General features: G+C 39.0%; 1 protein-coding gene across 1 annotated transcript; it reads left to right on the forward strand.

Annotated features, from left to right (window-relative positions):
* The first annotated feature begins 2,567 nt into the window (after positions 1–2,567).
* On the forward strand, positions 2,568–12,858 carry HYAL4 (hyaluronidase 4). The gene is made up of 3 exons (XM_036247504.1): positions 2,568–3,566; positions 10,499–10,588; positions 12,437–12,858. Exons 1-3 carry the CDS (start codon positions 2,616–2,618, stop codon positions 12,836–12,838), a joined length of 1,443 nt encoding a protein of 480 aa, XP_036103397.1. The 5' UTR covers positions 2,568–2,615; the 3' UTR covers positions 12,839–12,858.
* Positions 12,859–20,673: the final 7,815 nt, after the last annotated feature.

Here is a 20,673-nt window from a genome sequence, read left to right on the forward strand (position 1 = left end):
TATTAGGTAGATCTGCTACATCTTCCAGTTTGGGGAAGGTGGTCTTATGTAGTAGGTGTCCTTTGTGGCTCAGTGCCACAGTCTCACTGGTCACCTGAGCCAGGTGCTCCAGGAATGCCACTCATTTGAGTTGTGTACACCCTCCTATTGTAGTTGAGTCTTGATTACTATTGTCACATCAGCCAGTGGGATTGACCCTCAGGATGACTGGCTGTGAGGTTTGGCCATGACCCACTATATGAGCTGCTGTGTGTGGGTCAACACCACGGAGCAGAATTTGCCCTTGTGAGGTCTGTTTTCTGCTAAGATTACTCTTATATTGTGCAACTCTTTGAGCTTATTAAATGGTGCTCTGTTTTGGTCTGCAGTCATCTACTGTGTGTATTTTTTTCTGGGACCTTTTGGGAGGGCCTACAGTGCAGGTCAGTGCTAGACGCTGCCTGTGACTGGCCTGGGCTACCTATTAGGTGCTACAAAGAAATCTATAGTTGGTAGCTGCCTGTGCTGGGCCTGGATGTGTAGGGGAGAGGCCACACTATAAACTGAGGCCAGCTGCTATCAGTATTGTGCCTGTGGCAGGTCAGCAAAAGGCTCAAGGCACCCTGAGACTTGCTGTCACCTGCAGGCTCCCTATAAAGCTCTGTTGCTAAAAAAAGCCTTGGGGTTTGTGTGAATTGAGTGGGGCCAGGCCTGAGGGGGTTGTCCGTGGCGAGCCAGTGGAGTTTACCCAGCTAATAAAGATTGAGATTTCACCATGATGGGGGAGGACTTGACACAGGAAATATGGAGTCCATCGGTCATCCATAAGGGGCTCAACACAAGGACAATGGCAGCCAAACCTCCAGCCCTTGTCCTGAAGCCACACAACTCAGTTTCTACCTGTGTCTGTGGCGCCTCCTGAACCTGACTAGAATTTCTCGAGAGTTTCTAAAGAAAGACTGTAATGGACCCAGCTTGGCTGCCCACAAGTTTTAGCTGTTGAAACAGCCTTTGGATGTACAAAAGTTGGGTGAAGCAAGGTCTGCAGGAATTACCAGGGTGGGACAAGTGATGTTTACCAGGTTAATTTCGATTAAAATTTGGCACCACTGCTGAGCCTGAGTACACTCAGTAAAGGTCTCAGAGTACACTGAGGCCAGCCACCACCTGCCTGGGTCTTCAAACCTTTGTGGTGGGTGGCGTCTCAGGGAGTCACCAGGCTAATGCAGGTTCAGATTTGGTCATGAGTGGAGAGGACTCCACACAGGAAAGATGGCACTGGGCTGTCATGAGGAAGGAGGGCTCCGCACAGGGACAATGGCGGCCGTATTTCCAGCCCTTGTCCTAAAGTCAAACAACTCAGTTCTCCCTGCATGTCTCTGGTGCCCCCAGAGGCACTGCTCCTCTGACAGAGCCCAGGTGAATGCCTGTAAGTGAGAGTTTGTGTGAGGGCCCTTCGAGAGAACACCTGGGTTTTCAGCAGCCTTCCATCTCACCCACACAGAAGGAACCCCTTCTGATTTTCACAACCGGGTGTCGTGAGTTCCTCTTTTCAGCACTGGTGTTCTTGACTGAGGACTCGTGTGTGGGGCTGAGACCCGTCTCTCCTTAGGGGGGACTTCTGCAACTGAGATTTTCCTCTAGTTTTCACTGCCACACATGGGTGCAGTCTCAATGTAATTTCTTTATATCCTTAGTTATAGGACTTTGTATAAATTATTAAAAATTTTTGTTTACCTCAGTGTTTTAGGCCTGAGAATGCTGTAAGGTTTGACTGGTGACACCTGGTGGTATAAAATGATAATTACATATAACATGAATCATAACAGGTGATCAGTTTTGCTAAAGGAAATACTCAAAAGCCATAAAATCCAGGGGAAAATCCTCTGTGAATCAGAGTTCCTAGCTTTTAGCAACCAAAACAACCTCACTGACTTAAGCAGAAAAGTACAGTTCCTGGGGGACAGTGCTGCCATTTAACATTAACACCATGGGTATCAGTTTCTGGGGGCCCGGCAGGCACCGCCGCTCCTGAACACTGGACTCTGCCACCGTTCAGACTCTTGATTCCAGGATTCCAATTCAAAGCCTAGAATAGGATGCATCCAACTGGCCTGGCCATGGCCACATATCAGCCCCTAGCTGCAAGGAAGGCTGGAGGAGCAGCTGGACGTTGTGGCCGATTGAATGAGATAATAAAAAGTTATTACAAGATTAAGTGAGATAAATATAGGTAACGTACTAAAGTACAGTGCCTAGGATTGATGAGTTTTCCAAAATGAGAGGGGTTATTTTATATCTTTATTTGATTGTGAGCTTTTTTTGTGGGCAAATACCTCATTTTATTCATTTTTGTATTCTGGACACAGGATCTGAATCTCAATGACTGTTGAACTGCATTGCTTGCCCCTGAATACAAGCTAGGCTACTCTACTTGTTCTATATCTCAAATTACTTATAGGCCTTTTTAAGACCTTTGACTAAAATACACTTTAAAATAAAAATATGTAACAATAATAATAATATTCATCCAATATCTGAGACTTTTTCCTCAAAATTACCACTAATAGAAAATTAAATCTTTCCACAGGTCTTCTAGAGTGCATAAAAGCAGAAGATAAAATTTTTGTCTTATCATGAAACTATTATCTGAAGGACAATTAAAGTTTTGCGTCCAACCAATACATCTCACATCATGGTTGGTTGTATTTTTCTTTCTGAAGTCAATCTCTTCTCTAAAACCTGCCCGACTTCCAATTTATCAAAGGAAACCTTTTATAGCTGCTTGGAACGCTCCAATCGATAAATGTTTGATAAAATATAATATAAAACTAAATTTGAAAATGTTTCAGATTACTGGAAGCCCACTTGCCAAAGCTAGGGGGCAAAATGTCACTATATTTTATGTCAACAGACTGGGATACTATCCATGGTATACATCACAGGGAGTTCCCATTAATGGGGGTCTGCCCCAGAACACAAGTTTGCAAGTACATCTAAAAAAAGTTGACCAAGATATTAATTATTACATCCCTGCTAAAGATTTTAGTGGACTTGCTGTTATAGACTGGGAACATTGGCGACCTCAGTGGACCCGGAACTGGAACAAAAAAAATGTCTACAGACAGAAGTCAAGAAAGCTTATTTCTGATATGCTGAAGAATGTATCAGCTTCTGACATTGAATGTTTAGCCAAAGCAACCTTCGAAAAAAGTGCAAAAGCTTTCATGAAGGAAACCATCGAACTGGGAATTAAGAGCAGACCCAAAGGTCTTTGGGGTTATTATTTATATCCTGATTGCCACAATTATAATGTTTATTCCCCAAACTACACTGGGTCATGCCCAGAAAAGGAAGTTTTGAGCAACAATGAGCTCTCTTGGCTCTGGAACAGCAGCACTGCTGTATACCCTTCTATTGGTGTCAAGAAATCCCTTGGAGACGGAGAAAACATTTTGCGCTTCTCGCAATTTCGGGTGCATGAATCCATGAGGATCTCCACCATGACATCCCACGATTATGCTCTGCCTGTGTTCGTCTACACTAGGCTAGGCTACAGAGATGAACCTTTGCTTTTTCTGTCCAAGGTAAGACCCTGCTTGCCAGAGATAGGGTGATTTCCTCCCTCTCTCTGAAAGAGACATTTCTTTTAATTATGTTCTTTGAAGAATTCCCAATTAGTGGTATGTTAGAAAAGAGCATAATTCCTCCTTTGACTAGTCATTTATTTAAATGTTTAGTTAAGCAAAATACATTTGAATTGTCTTATTGTCATTCTTATAAGACAGGAAGGAAAGAGGGACGAGGTTTAAGTGCAATATCAGCAACTAGTACTGCTTCCTTCTCCCCAACTTGTGCACTCTTACAATTGGCCCTTTGGGAACATTGTTGAAACAGTTGGTGGTAAACAGGTTGCAGATCAGAGAGGATGTCTGAACATGGGGCAGTTTCTTCACACATGTGGAAGGCACTTGTCTTTCTGGCCTCACCAACTAAAATGTCAAGAGAAAAGTGTCTTCTTTTTAATGTGTAATATCAGCTTCGATCAAAGGTATAAAGGAAGCCAACAATGTAAATATACTTAACACTACTAACTGTATACCTAGAAATGGCCAAGATGGTTAATTTTATGTATGTGTTTTTTAACCACAATTAAAATATTTTAAACATTTAAAAAAAGCATAAAGGAGTTGCAAATCTGCTAAAAGTAGGTGAGTGTATAGATTTAGCCATCTGGTTTATTCTTAACTTTATGACTACAATTAATGGAAAGTTATTAAGAGCAGTATGAGTTTCTAAAATTCAATAATAAATTCATCACTAGTAGATGGTTTTGTAACCCTAGGTTAAAACTTATGAATCGAAGTTTTATTCTGTTTATTTTACTTGTCATATATGTAGCCAAAGACCTCACACAAACCATGAGGTTAACTTTTAAAATAGATAAACTTCCAGCTCAAGTTTCCCTCCCTTTTTCTCCCTTTGCTACTCTAGTCACTTAAATGGAAAATTATAGAGTTAAAAACTTAAAAGTGAATGACACTGTTACCTTTGGACTTGAATAATTTATGTAATTTTTCTATGATAAGAAGACTCAAGACTTGCACATGTTTTCTTATTTGTGATACAACGATGTTTTAAGAAATGTTTATCACATTTCTTCCTTGCCAGGGAAATACAACTACAAGTTTTAATTCGCCAGCATGTTTTAGACGTATAAATGTATAAAGAGGTTCTGAGTGTTAGGCATCCAAAGGAAACACCCAGGCGAGGGCTCTACCATAGCTAGTAGGTATCTGTGGTGCACATGGGGGGTAGAGCTTACTCCTGTGAGGGAGAAATAGCACACATATAGGAGGATTTGGTAAATGCTATACCTTTGGTACCATTAACGAGATGAGTAAGGACGAAAAACCACTGTGTTGTGAATTGATATTTGTATTACCCAGAAAACTTAGCAATAGATGATTGAGAATTGATAGGAAATCAGTACTATCTGGAAGGTTGAAAAAAGTTATCTAAATCTTTATAAAATAATCTTGACTCTGGGATGTAAAGTTAAATATCACCTTCTATGAAACTTATTTTCCTTTTCTGTGTTTGGCTTGAATACATTTCTTCATTTAATGATAGTAAATTTGCTTTTAGAGGAAACAATAAACTTTAAGGGGCAAAGTGTTCATTTCAGTAAGATTACTTTAGACTACTGGTACATTCTGCATATTATTCAAATGTAAGGGAAGCTACTCCATAAGTAGCTACAGCTTCAGAAATGCACCTGCTCTCCTAAAGGAAAGAAGAAACAAGAACTACGTTCTTATCTAGAGACAGTTTTCTTTGGCAGTCTCAGGTATAATTCTGTATCATCCTGAAAACTTTCTGGATGGCAAGGTATTTTCAAATGTTTTAAGCCATTAGTTCAACTACTATTTTAGTTTGTCCTCCATAAACCTGTCCACAAATTTTTAGAAACTTGATATTTATTTATATCAACCCGTAAGTGACTAGTAATGGCTTCCATTTCTTATCTTCCCAAAGACATCTGCATTTTATTGTGTGTGTGTGTACACATATAATTAGGATTAGAAAAAGGATTTACCAATAGTAACAAATCTCTCTCTCACTCTCTCTTTTTGTGTTAATCCTCACCTGAGGATGTTTTTCCATTAATTTTTAGATGGAGTGGAAGGGAAGGAGGTAGGGAGAAAGAGGGAAACATTGATGTGACAGAGACATATCAATTGGTTGCCTCACACATGACACTGACTGGGCCTAGGGATTGAACCTGCAACCCAGGTACGTGCCCTTGACCAGGAATCAAACCTGTGACCCTTTGGTCCACCAGCCGACACTCCTACCACTGAGCCAAAGTGGCCAGCACAGTAGCAAATCTCTTAACCTCTCCAGACCTCAGTGCCTCATTGTCTTAATCTGCAAAATCAGACAATATTACATGCCTTACCTACATAGCAGAGTATTATAAAAGTCAAATGACAAAACATATATGAAAAATTTAAACACTACAGAAATACATGTGGTAAAGCTATCATGTCTTATCAAGCTTTAAAGCCTTAAATTTGGGAGAGGAACATCTAAGAATGGAATGTCTGTCAGCAGCCATAGCTTGGGGGAATGATATGGGGCAATGACACATCATGTCACACAGAAGATTGCCTACACTGCTTACATATAAATACAACCTAGACATAACTTGATGTCTCCATTAAAAGAGAATGTAAGAAGTTCTCTTGACTGTAGATTTCAAGACTTTTTCCCTGCAATGAATTAATATTCCCTTTGGTAACACACAAAGGAAGCTCATTAGTGATGTTCCAGCTCCCCACAGAGGGCACCTTACTTACATGTGCTGTGGTTTACCAGGGACCAACTGTGGAAAATGAGTCCTCTCAGTGCCTGTATGTTCTACTTTCAAGGATCACAGGTAGGGCAAGGCAGTACTATACCATGCTAAAACCTGGGAGATTTGTTGCTATTACATCGTTTTAGTTTTCTTTTTTTATTTATTGATTTTAGAGAGAGAGAGAGGAAGTGAGATAAAAATGTCTATTTGGCACTGGCTGGTTTGGTTCAGCAGTTAGAGCGTCAGCCCGCAGTCCAGAGAGACCCGGGTTCAGTTTCCGCTAAAGGCATGTACCTCGGTTGGAGTTTGTCTCCAGCCCCAGTTGGGGTTGTGCAGGAGGCACCCACTCAATGTGCTCCTTTCACATCGATGTTTCTCTCTCTCCCTCCCACTTTATCTGAACAAAAATAGAAAAATGTCCTCGGGTGAGGGAAAGAAAAATGTCGATTTGTTGTTCCGGTTATTTATGCATCATTGGTGGATTCTTGCATGTGCCCTGACCAGAGATTGAATCTGTAACCTTGGCATATCAAGATGACACTATAACCAACTTAGCTACCAGGCCAGGGCTTTGCTTTTTCTTTATTTATCCTTTTATATGATCTCATTCATGTGGCTTTCAGGTGGTCCCAATCTACTCCCAGAGGACCTTACCTGTGACTTTCCTGAGTCTCCAAAACATAGCTGCTCTATGATTCATTCAGCACCTTGCTCTCAGCTAGGTGGTGGTAAGCTAATTTGGTACAGAAATTTGCATTAACATCTAATACTTACTCCTTACCTCCAGTCAACATGTGCATGAAGACTTGCCATTTTGAATCACCCCAATAAACTCTCTCTGATAATGACGCTAAAGAAACTAACATTCCCTCCTGATAGTAGCCTCACAAGGTGTGTCTTTCATGACAGTGGTCCTGCAGGCACCACTGCTGGATGGAGCAGGGAAACCTGACCTGCTGGAGGCTCAGCTGAACAGGTCTGAGAGATTAAAAACTCTAGGGATTCAGTCATGAGTAAGGGGAAGGAGGGTACACTATGTGAGTTTTACCTCCAGGAACTCATCAAGTCCTCACCATGAATATCAGAGAAAAATCCCCTCATGCATCTCTTAGGCAGCAGAATCATGGGGCCATTTGGAACATTCCAGAGATTCCTGTTCTTAACTGAGTGTGCTTTCAGGAGAAACTATTTAATCAGAGCCAAACCTACTGGGATCGTATCAGAGCCTAACTGACCTGGGGGAAGGGAAATACTCAACTTCAGTTGGCTCTAGATTTCCATTTAGAAGCAGGGAAATCCCAAACTTTAGCTCCAATAAGTCAGCCAATCCCACCTAAAATGGGAAAACAACAACTGAGAAGCAGTTGTGAAGCTCACAGTCCAGAGGCAGTCTTACTAGAGACACCTAATCAGAGCACTTTAAACCCTTCCGTTCCCCACACACTACTAAGGCCTATTCATCACAGCTCCTTTTACCCAGTACGAGCTATCCTCCCATCAGAAAAAATTACATCATGTCTAGCTATCAAGAAAAAAAAAATTACAAGATATACTAAAGGCAAAAGCACAGTTTGAAGAGCCAGAGCAAGCCTCACAACTAGATACATATATGGCAGGGACGTTGGAATGATCAGCCCAGGGATTTAAAACAACTATGATTAATATGCTAAGGATTCTAATGGACAAAATAGACTGATGCAAGAACAGATGGACAAGGTTAGCAGAAAGAGGAAATTCTAACAAAGAACCAGAAAGAAATGTTAGAGATCAAAAACACTGTAACAGACATGAAAAATATCTTTGATGGGCTTATTAGATTGGACATGATTAAGAAAAGAATCTTTGAGCTTCAGAGTATCTCAATAGAAACCTCCAAAACTGAAAAGGAAAGAAAATAAAGACTAAAACAAAACAAAACAAAACAAAAAGAACAGAATATCCAAGCTAGCTGAGATCACCGAGAAAGGTGTAACATATACTTAATAAGAATTCAGAGAAGACCATTGGAGGGTTTTGGCTCCTCTGATCACATCATGCCATCACGTGAATATGGCTTCACTATGTTCAGGGAAGTTTCAAAGGGAGTGGAAGGAGGAGCTCTGCTCCCCATGTCTTTGCTAAAAACGGCCATGGACACGGACCCAGCACAGTCTTCATTCTGGGCACTCACACTATCTCATGTGAGCCTCACAAAATTTCCCCTTCCTGTCATGTTAGCTCTGAACTATTCAGCAGATGCCATGGTCATTAAAAATGGAAATAGATGTGAGCCTGAAAGGGAAATTAGTTTAAACCAAAATCTCTTCCCTTTTTGAAGATTTTCAGAAAATTGCCCAGAAACAAACAAAAAAATTTAAAAAACTGAGATTGCAAAACCATTTACTTTGGACTATAAAAGTGTCAGATAAGGAGACTTATCTCTCAAGTATTAATATTAATAAAAAATGTCCCAGGAAAAATAAAGTTTAAAGGTCTGCTTTTATTTGCCACCAAATCGCCCAATTACATTTTCCAGCTTATAACTGAAGGAAATTCATTCTTGGAGTAAAAGGTGAATGCTTAATATCCTAAACAGTGGGGTTATATATTACAATTTAACACACTTTTTTAGGAAAACTACTATATACCTTCAACTCTTAATTTCCCTCTGAAATGGCCTCGATCATATTAATCTTTAAACACTAAAAGGATAATCTTTTAGAATTACAAAACCAAATTCCTCCCGCTGAAATTCAGTTTTCATGTATCTTAACCATATTGACCATATTTCAGCAGGCTTATCATGATTGATAAGTTGTAAATAAAGTTCATTAAGTCAGGTGCTTTGATATTAAATGCAAATAATTTCAGGGACCAGATATAAAGGCCAGACCAAATCAGAGCCTGCAGGTCCTTAACACCGTGCTCCTTTGCCTGGTCTTGGAATCCGAATGGCACAAAACCCTCTGAGTCACTGCAGAGTCTGAGTTCTCAGGGGAGTGTTGCAAACTGAAAAGGTAACTTGGCTAAGAGGAATAATTGCCATTTCTCACATTTGGAGAAGGAAAGCTTTTGGGTTCTCTTTCTGGGTCATGTACATATAGCCAGGTTGGATTAAATAACTTTTCCCCCCTTTATTGAGAGAGAGAGAGAGGAAGTGAGAGGGAGAGAGAGATAGAAACATTGATGAGAGAGAACATCAATTGGCAGCCTCCTGCATTCTCCCCACCGGGGATCGGGACCACAACCTGGTCATGTGTCCTGACTGGGAATCAAACTTGGCGACCTCTTGGTGCATGGGTTGAAACAGCCAGACAGATTAAACTTTTGCTGGCTATTTACAGGCTGTCTTCAAAATAATATCTCATTTGGCTAAATGTAAGTTTTTCTTTAAAAATATTTAATAAGTGTTTTCTCAAAAAATTAAAAATTGAACTGCCATTTGAACAAGTGATCCCACTTCTAGGACTATACCCCAAGAAGCCTTAAACACCAATCAGAAAGAATATATATACCCCTATGTTCATTGCAGCACTATTTACAATTGCTAAGATCTGGAAACAGCCTAAGTGTCCATTAATAGACAAGTGGATACAAAAGCTGTGGTATATATACACAATGGCACACTATGCAGGTTTAAGAAAAAAAGGTCTCTTATCCTATGAGATAACGTGGAGGGACCTGGAGAGTATTATGCTAAGTGAAATAAGCCAATCAGAGAAAGACAAATATCACATGATCTCACTTATTTGTGGACTATAAAGAACAAAATAAACTGATGAACAAAATAGACCCAGAGACGTAGTAGTAGGGTACAGACTGACAAACCTCAGAAGAGGGGCATGGGGAAGAGGGAAGAGAGAAACCAAAGAACTTATATGCACGTATGTATAACCAATGGACATAGACATCAATTCTAGAATTGGGGGGGGGGGGGAGAAGGATAGGGAAAAAGGAGAAACAGCTGTAACAAAAATAAATTAATAAAAAAAATTTAAAAATATTTAATAGGTTTTTCAATGTGATTATAGAGGGCAATTTCTGAGCCTTGGGTCATTCAACATTTTTGTTAAGAAAGTAGAAAATAGTTTCATCCTATTAGATTCAGCCTCTAATCCTAATTTCTGGCATGTGGTTTTATATTCAAGTGAATAATGAACTGCACTCTCCTCAATCTAGCAAGATCTAATCAGCACCATTGGAGAAAGTGCTGCCTTGGGAGCTGCTGGCATTGTCATCTGGGGAGACATGAATTTAACTTCATCCAAGGTAAGACAGTACCTTGAAGGTTTAGTAAACATTGTTCAGAGAATTTGCTCTGTTTTCCTATAAAGCTCACTAATCAGAGGTCTCATGGCTTTCACAGTAAACCAGCTTTAGAAAACAAGTCCGAATCAGTGCCTGATACATAGATGGAGCTCAATAAATACTAACTTTTATTAAGAGACTAATAAAGATACTGATATTTGTTGAATGTTTATTATGTGCTAGGATTGTGCTGAGTGCTTTTTTGTTTAGGGTTTTCTCAATTACTAGTCATAATAACCTTCATGAGGTAGGGACTACCATCATTATTTACAGCTGGTTATGCAGGTTAGTGGTGGAGCTGGCATTAACCACAGGTAGCTTCACCCAGAAGCCCTTCCATTCAACCACTACATAAAATGTGTTATATCCTCTTTTGAGAAGTACAAACAGATGGTAATTTTTAAGTTATCACATTAAACTTATTTTTCCTCTACAGAGAAATTAGCTTAAATTAATAGCCTTTAAAATAAGATTTATGTGTCTCATCAAATTTCTCCCAGCTCAGATACTATGTACTCCAAGACATCTTCCTAGTTTTTCCTAATCCATATTAATCACAATCTCTTCTGTATTTCCAGATGTTGTTTGTTTCTCTCTATAGTGTAATATATTTTGCCTTGACTTGTACCCTCAACACTTTTTGTTAAATTGATTTTTTTGCATGTTTACGATGATATGATATTCTTAGAATTTCACAACCTCCTGTGAAACTATTTGTGACAATATAAGGCTAAAAGTCTCCTCTGTCCACGTATGAGAATTACATGGAAACTGAGAGAATGACTTCATTTCTCCCCAGGTGTGATATTTCCCCTTCAGCCTACATGGCTCATGAGAAGAGCTTGATCAAGAAGCTGACTGCACAAACCAGTTGGCTTCTATTTAGAACACAGAATAGGAACCACCTCCCAAAAAAAGAAAGAAGGAAAAGAAAATAGACCTTGTCAGCCTTCCAAGCTTTCCTCTATTTGAATTGTGTATAGACAACTGGAACCCAAGGCAACTGGTATTTGAACATAGTTAACAGAAAAATCCAGAAGGCTATACATTGATGGTCAACAATACATTGGTAGAATATGATGATTAGGGTTCTTTTTTTTTTTTTTTTTTTTTTTTTTTTTATATATATTTTTTTATCCTCACCCGAGGACATTTTTCCATTTTTTGTTCAGGTAGAGTGGGAGGGAGAGAGAGGAACAGAGAGAGAGAGAGAAACATCGATGTGAAAGGGACACATCGAGTGGCTGCCACCCGCACAACCGACCAGGGCCGGGGACAAACTGCAACCGAGGTACGCGCCCTTAGCGGGAACCGAACCTGGGTCTCTCAGGACCGCAGGCCGACGCTCTAACCGCTGAGCCAAACCAGCCAGGGCGATGATTCCGGTTCTAACACAACCATGGAAGGTACCACGGACCTAAAAGGTGGCAGAAGAACAGCAGTTCTGACATGGTTTCTAATCTAAGTCTGTTCCCTTTTTTCACACCCATGTACTTGGGAGCTAGGAGGAGAGAAAAAGGATATAAATTGGCGGAAGGCAAGGTCACATATGCTGACTCTGGGGCCCATTTACAAGTTCGGTTGCTTAGCTCTACTGTAACATAGTCTCCATGCCCGACCCTTTGACTTCTCACCCTTTCTGATGTGGGTCCCCTGTGCTATGGTGCCTCAGCCTGAGTTCACCAACTGGAACCAAGCTGCTAGGTTTCAGTCAAGCCCAACGAGTGATGTATTGTGGGCCTAGAATGCTTCAACCCTATCAGGACCAGAAAACCCCCCACTAAAATCCATTTGTTTCTGCATGTCTAGGGCAACTGTACAAAGGTGAAGCAGTTTGTGAATTCCGAACTAGGGAGCTACATAGTCAACGTGACCAGAGCAGCTGAGATGTGTAGTCTTCACCTCTGCAGGAATAATGGGAGATGCATAAGGAAGGCGTGGAGAGCTCCAGATTACCTTCACTTGAATCCTGCAAGTTACCACATAGAGGCCTCTGAGGATGGAGAATTCAATGTGAAAGGAAAAGCACATGATGCAGACCTGGCAGTGATGGCGGAGAAATTTTCCTGCCACTGTTATCAGGGATACGCAGGGGCTGACTGCAGAGAAATGAAGATTGTTGATGGCTGTTCTGGGGTTTCCTCTTTTCCTGGCTCACTGGTAACACTATGTCTGCTGGTTTTAGGAGATTATTTGAGCATTCAGTTGTGAGATAATTGAGTTTAAAGAGACTCTAGAGTAGTCACTTAGGAAAGAGATGAAACAACAGTTTTTCTCTTGTGAAATCCATTGAGAGGTATTATATGTAGACATTATGTATGTCACTTAACTTAAATAGTAGCATACACTTTATTTATTTTTCTTTATTGATTTTTAGAGAGAGAGGAAGGGAGAGGGAGAGAGAGAGAGAAACACCAATGAGAGAAACATCTACTGGCTGCCTCCTGCATGCCCCCCACTGGGGATCAGGCCTACAACCTGGGCATGTGCTCTTGGTGCATGGGGTGATGCTCAACCACTAAGCCACACTGGTTGGGTGTAACATACACTTTATTTAGCTTCCATTTAGTTAAGAAACCAGATCCAGGAGTAAAATCAATGCACTCTCTTTCCTTATTGGAATGTTTAAGTTGTTTTGAAACTAAAGCAAATATATTGTAGTCTTTATAGGAACATGGTATATACATAAAAGTATACATATAAATATTAAATTATTGATTTCAAAGACTGGTTTTCCAACTAGCAATTTAGTTAAGAAAAGATTACTAAGTAATCATCTGACTCAACAAACAGGTCACCTTAGGGTGTGACCTTGTGATCTGGTCCACTGAAGAGGATCAAACGTAGGGTTCCTGTTTCAGCCTGGTTCAAACCAGGCTCTGCTGCCTGCCTGGGCTCATGGAGTGAAGACCCCGTTCCTTCCGTTCCTGATGTGGCTTCTCATGAAGGTGCAGGGACTGAGGCCAGGGAAGCTGTCCTCTACTCCTTGCACAGGTGTCTGTCCCACTATGGTGCCCCTCACCCTCTGGAGTCCCTCTCCCACAGACCCTGGCCATTTAAATACTGTGAAACGCTTCAAAATAATGTTCACACTCTCCTTTGCTGACATTGCTCTAGATCTGAAAGCTGGAGCCATGTTAATAAAAATGCAGTTGGTGCCTTTTGCAAGCAAAAACCATTGTTAAAAAAACAATAGTTACATGTAAGGGACTCAGAGGAGCTATTGGAAAAGGGATCTACCAAGAAATATGCCATATTTTTGGCCTGCATGTATGAATGTGATTTACAGTCAGTTTGAATCTAATTTGTATTACAGATTCATTACCCATCTGGTTGTGTGACCCTGGCAAGTTCTTTATAGTCCCCCTTTTCTCATCTAAAATTTGGTAATGCAATTCCTATCTACGTGAATTATTCTGAGGAGTAAATGAAATAACACATCCCATGCATACTTTGGCTCTTAGTTTATGTTTTTAATCTTCATCAATCTTCTCTTGATCTTCAAAATAAAGGAAATACTTGGGCTAAAACAGAGTTTTGGACAACTTTCTCTTTCCGGTGTTGTTTGTGATCACTTATGCATTTATGATTATGATTATGATCACTTATGTGTTCTTTTGAGGGGCATGCTCAACTGATAGGATTTCCTTCCCCTGGAGACAATCTACTTGGAAGGTAACTTAAAGTAGGTATGATGCTAATTATTGAAAGCATGAGAGCTGATTCAATCTCTTTCTCTGCCTCTTTTGTCTTTCTATGAAACATTTGCAACTCAGGCATGTCCTTTTCAACTCTGGATCCCTGCTTATCAGAGGTTACTGACATTGTTAAGGTCAATTTCTAAATGTAAAATACAAATGAAACAAAACAAAAGAATAACTTATTATAATAGCATAAATAAGAGGTAACATTACATAGATTAACTTTTAAAAATGTAAGTTTATTTTCATATTAAATATGATATAATCACATTATAGAAAATTTTCAAAATAGAAAAAGTAACAAAGGAAATCACCAATAAACACTATATCATATATTGGTAACCTTTGGTGTATTTCTTTGTTAACATTCTTTCTAAAGACTTTGTTTTGTTAATCCTCACCTGAGTATATATTTTTTCCATGGATTTTTAGAGAGAGTGGAAGGGAAGGAAGGAGGGAGAGAAGGAGAGAGAAAGAGAAGCATCGACGTGAGAGAGACACATCAATTGGTTGCATCCTGCCTGCACTCCGAACGGGGCTGGAGATTACACCTGCAACCCAGGTATGTGCTCTTGACCAGGAATCAAACCATGACCCGTCCATCCTTTGGCTGACTCTCTAACCACTGAGACACTCTGGCCAGGGCTAGAGATATTTTTAAACATGGTTGTAATAATAACATATGCATATGTTGCCTCCTGTGTTTTTCACTTAATTATGTTACAAGTAGTTTTTATGCTATTTCATAATCTTCATAAATATAATTTAAATATAATTTTTAAGGCCACATAATGTTTATCAACTAGATATAGCACAATTTACGTAATAATTTCCTTAAGCTTTGATTTTTAAATGTCAAGCTTTTATTATTTAGACACCTCATCAGAGAAGACTTTCCAAATCACCCTCCTAATTCATTCATTCATTTATTAATTTGTATATTAATCAATGTAATAAGCATTGCTTCTTATCAGGTACTGTTCAAGGATTTGAAACACATCCTTGCCTTCTTGAAATTTACATTCTACCTGGTGGAGACAGACATTAAACATACAAATAAGCAATTTAGATCAGATGTTAGATTTGGATGGGAAAGAAAATAGAGAACAGAGTGGGAGAGGGTGGGATTTTCCATGTGTTGAACCTCATTGAGCAAATGCTGTTGAGTCAGTGGGATTCAGCCATGAGGCTACTGGGACGAGTATGCCAGGTAAATGAATCAGCTCTTGCACACTGGGTGGTGGGCCTGGCGTACTCAAGGAAGAGCAAAGAGGGCTGTGAGGCTGGATACGTCACATGACTGCTGGCTTCCCTTGTTTACTCTTTGATCTGCAGGGTTTGTGAAATGGTATATATTATATATGTGTTTATTTTGTATCTTCCCTCACTAAAATGTAAGTTAGGAACATGAGAACTTCATTTTGTTCACTGCTGAAACACTACTTGCTACAGTACCCAGCATATAGTAGATTCTCAAAGTGTATTTTGAATGAATCAATAGTGATTCAGAAACCTGAATCAAAGTGGAATCTATAAATATGTTAGAAGGGTCTTTTTTAAACTCTGCATATTAATAGTGAGTCATGCGAAGTCATTCTCAAGCATTACTGTTCTGTTCTTAGCACATTTGCCTCTAAAATCACATGGTTTAACTCCTCTGTGAAAAGGTGAGGCCCGAAGAGAATAAATCACTTGGCAAAGTCAACCAGTTTGCAAAAGAGCCCAGTCTGGAGTCTGGGTTGCTAAATATTCTTTCCACCACAACTCTGCTTGTAAAGGAATCCAAATATATTTGTTCATCATTTGACCATGACTTCAATGCACTTTTTTTTTTTTTAATTAATTTGGACTGTTGCTACTGATTATATTCAGTCATTCTCCACATTTTCCAGCTGAAGAGTCTCTGTGGACTTATCTTGGCTCAGTGATCCTGGGGAGGAAGTCCACCTCCTAGGCTGCTTAATGACCACAGCTTCTTAGTGTCTTCCTAACTTCCCTTTATGGTAACAGCAAGATACTCAGCCTCCCTACTCTTCCATGTTCTGTTTTATAGAAGGGAGCTAATAATGGTATTTTTTGTTCTTTTATACAGATTTAATATCACATAAAAAAACTAGCAAATGTTAGCTATTATTATCAAGTACCTTCGTTATTGGTCCCCATGAAAGCTGTGATAGGTAGAAGAAATTATGTCTGACTCGTAGTGAAATTACTTAATATCACCCGGAAGTACCCAGCCTTGAACCCTTTTCTTTTGACTAAAACTAGTTATCTTTTCATTATATCTCAACAGAAAATACAGACAACTTACTTGCATCACATTTCTTTTCATTGATTTACAGAGAATCATAGCCCACAAGTGCAGTGACTCTGGCGTCAGTCAGCCAGGGTTGACCACAGTGAAGAAAAACTTACATTATGTAACGAATCTACCAGCAATGTACTACTCTTAGCTCTCATAATCTAAATATATAAATATCATTAACCCTTAAAAAATACCAAGGTCTCTTAGGCGAATGTCTGATTCTAGGCCTAAGAGAGGGAAATGCACAAGATGGATATGGAACACTTTTTATACCATAAGGCAAGGATGCTATCAAGGATCACTAGGATTGTACAAAAATCATCACTGGTTAACTTAGAGTCAGTCTCCTACTGATAAAGGAGAAAAACTTGAAAATCACTACAGAAATAACTGCAGTAGATTGAAATGCATTAATTATATTGAAATCCATGAGGTCAAAATGATACAAGAGAAAAACCTTCATTGACCACCTTTGAAGAATGTGAAGGAAGCGAGTCATTACTCTGCAAACAGGTAAATTAAGGGAAAGAATCAATCATTCATTATACATTTCCTAAATGAACTACACTCCAGGGTAACCAAATAGTGGAGGAAGGGAAGTTTCTTCTTGTTGAAACCAATGACTGAAGAAGGACAACAGAATATAACCATTTTGCAATTTCTAATGAATGAATAGATCCAGGTTAATTCTCAATGGCTGCTAGTATCACACGCAAAAATAAAACCAGACATTACATACCACCTAATTGAAGTATGTTAACATCAGTTAAAAATAAATCCTTATAGCCCTGGTCTGTTTGGCTCAGCGGTTAGAGTGTCGGCCTGCGGTCCAGAGAGACCCGGGTTCGGTTCCCGCTAAGGGCACGTACCTCGGTTGCAGTTTGTCCCCGGCCCTGGTCGGTTGTGCGGGTGGCAACCATTCGATGTGTTCCTTTCACGTCGATGTTTCTCTCTCTCTCTCTTCCTCTCTCTCCCTCCCACTCTATCTCAACAAAAAAAGAAAAAATGTCCTCGGGTGAGGATAAAAAATAAATAAATAAATAAATAAATAAATCCTTATAAAAATCAAACAAAATCTGATCAGTCTCTACCAATTCACAGAAAATATAAGAAACAAAGAAAAATACAAAACAACGATCAAAATTCAGATCTTAAGAACTCTAGAGGACAAATAACTTGGTTTGACCAACAAGTAAATGCAAAATCAAAAACAAAAAAAGAAGATAGAACTCATATGCATATCAATGTGGGGCTTCTTGTTAAATTACAGCACATTTGTACAAGGGAATAACATTCAGTTAAAAAAAAAAAAAGATTTAAAAAGATTGAGGAAGTTCTCTATATGCTGATGTCAAAAGATGAGTGGCTGGTGTAGCTCAGTTGGTTGAGAGTGTCATCCTGTGCACAGAGAGGTCACTGGTCCAAGTCCCGGTCAGGGCACATACCCAGGCTGCAGGTTTAATACCCTGGTGGGGTATGTATGGGGGGCAACTGGTGGATTATTCTTTCTTTTTTTCCCTCTCCCTTCCTCTCTCTCTCTCTAAAAAAAAAAAAAAATCAATAAAAACATATTTAAAAAAAGATGTTGAAAATACAGTTGTTTAAATGTTATTGTGACTTGTATCTAATCATATTAAAGAAAACTCATGATCTTATACATTAGAAAAGTATTTTTAAACACATGTTAGAGCGACTTCCTGGAGATAGCTAAACAAATTGAAAGTTTCTTAAGCATTTGCTGGTTATGGAACTCTAAGGGATACTAATACAGACGCCATAAGTGACTGACCAACTAAGTTCAAGGAATTGATCATCTCATCAAGAAAAGGGGAACCAAAGAAGCCATTACTAAACCATGTACATCACACGTAATCTACAGTGCTATCAATTTTTTAGATATTTTCTTATTCTAAGCTTTGAGCAGCAATTATGTTGTATTATTATAATTTAAAATTAAAGAATAAAATTTAATGAGAAAATAAATATTGTGTCAAAGTGAATGTTAATATTATATTTTTTGTTTCTACCAGAGAATTAAATATATAAACTTACGGCTTCCTTTGTCTTTAATGCTAATCTTAAGAACTTGAAATTTTTTTAATGTTACTGAACATTCATTTATGAACTTTACGCTTTGTTCTCTGTGGGACTGGGCACCATCAATTTCTCACTACAAGTATCACTAATTGTGGGAACTTAGAGCAATGTACTCTGTTCACTGTGCCTGGGAAGTACAAGTCTTAGGTCATCACTGAGACTATTCATTGCATTTGTTCTATTCAGATATTGAGAAAAGTAATTTTCTGCGATGAAATTTATTGTTACTCCAAAGTAACTTACAATTCCCTTGCCAAGACAGAATGAATAGTAAATATTGTACTTGTAATGTATTACCTGTTGCTGTGCACCTAAATGTAACAGGATGCTATACTCTTTCACTTAGGAGCATTTACTGATTTTAATGTGTGTGTATTCTTACCATCTATATTTCCCTTTGGACTTAAAAAAGATGTCATTATCCCCTATTAAAAAGTATTAATTTATTTTGTCCTCTGGAGGCAGATGGTCCTAGACTCTACTCTACATAGAACAAAGGGACTAAGGATAGTCAGTCTCATTACTTGATCCCCCCTTTCCCAGCCCTAGAGAAACACGAATACACACATGGGTATACCTAGGAGACAACTGGGAGAGGGTGGCCCTAAATTAGGTAGTGCTCTGTGCTAGAGAAGCGTTTGTCATTAAAAGAGTCACAAGATTCTTTCAAATGCTCCCAGCTTGATACTTACCTTGCAGGATCAAATTTTATTTCACAAGAGAATTGTGAAAGACACTTCCTTAGTGGAGTCCAAGCATCCTCCAAGAAGAAATAGTCTGAAATGCTAACGAGAGTCATTATCAGGGGCTATTTTCCAGTATGACAGAAATATATAACAGAGATGTCCTTTATTAGTAAGGAGGGAACACCAAGTGCTGTGTTCCTTAATCAAGACCAACTGTCCACTTTTCAATCCATTACCTCTTTCCACAGACTCCCAAGATATACATCTACAGATACTTACTTGGCCTGCAACTTTTTAAAAATAAACTTTCCCAATAACTTTGGTACCATTAGGTCTGACTACGTAAATTGAGAAAGAGGTGAAGAACAGAAGAAAGGAAATTATACATGAGTGACTAGATCAAATGCTGGCTTTGAAACTATCTATTCTTTCCTTTTATTTGACCCACATATTGTTAACAGTCACTGGCTCAAAGGGATCCCCCAAGGTCCCTTTTACTGTCTGCTGCCCACCCCTTTCAGTGTGCTTCCCCTCCTCCCTTCCTTCCATTAATTCAGCAAGGTTTTGCCTTCATTGGATCCCGTGTGATCAAGCAAACGCTGCCCTCTGCAGGACTTTATGTGAAATTGCAACCTGTCTTGGCTCCCTCCCCTTTTTCTTCTGCTGCTTTCATTCTCCTCAGTTTTTCCTGAGAAAACTTCCTTAATAAATCACTTGCACATAAAACCTCATGTTAGGGTCTGCAACTGGGGAACCTTACCTAAATATTATTTATTCTCCAAACATTTAGAAACAAACATAGAAAAGGAGCTTGTCTTTCGCATGGAAACAATACAATGGACAAGTCAAAACATGAATCGGAAAAAGATATTTGGAACTTACAGCAAAGGCCTAATTCCCCTAATATGTAAAGAGTTCTTAAGCAAATCAGTGCAAAGTGACCCAAACCTAAATAGGAAAATGACATGAACATTAAAATCACAGTAAAGAAAATATGAATAGCTTAATTTCTCAAAATAAAATAATTTACGATTAAAATGACAATGAGATATCATTTTTACATTACTTAACAAAGTATAATAATATAATGTTAGCCTGGGTATGGGGAAATAAAACTCAAGTTTTGGAGGAAGTGTTAACTGATAAGATCTCTTTAAGAGTTTTTATACTTTAAAATGGAAATGACTTGCATTTTCAACACTACTTGCTCTTTTTCTCATTCTTTTTAAATTCTGTAATGGCATTTGCTATTGTCTG

This window comes from Molossus molossus, unplaced genomic scaffold (assembly GCF_014108415.1).
Source record: "Molossus molossus isolate mMolMol1 unplaced genomic scaffold, mMolMol1.p scaffold_m16_p_7, whole genome shotgun sequence".
Taxonomy (NCBI): Eukaryota; Metazoa; Chordata; class Mammalia; order Chiroptera; family Molossidae; genus Molossus; species Molossus molossus.

Excerpts from the sequence above, each read along its gene's own strand:
- HYAL4 (XM_036247504.1), top strand. The coding sequence starts at position 2,616 with ATGAAACTATTATCTGAAGGACAATTAAAGTTTTGCGTCCAACCAATA. Across the intron at positions 3,567-10,498 it reads CTTTGCTTTTTCTGTCCAAG|CAAGATCTAATCAGCACCAT; the intron begins GTAAGACCCTGC and ends TCCTCAATCTAG. Across the intron at positions 10,589-12,436 it reads TGAATTTAACTTCATCCAAG|GGCAACTGTACAAAGGTGAA; the intron begins GTAAGACAGTAC and ends CTGCATGTCTAG.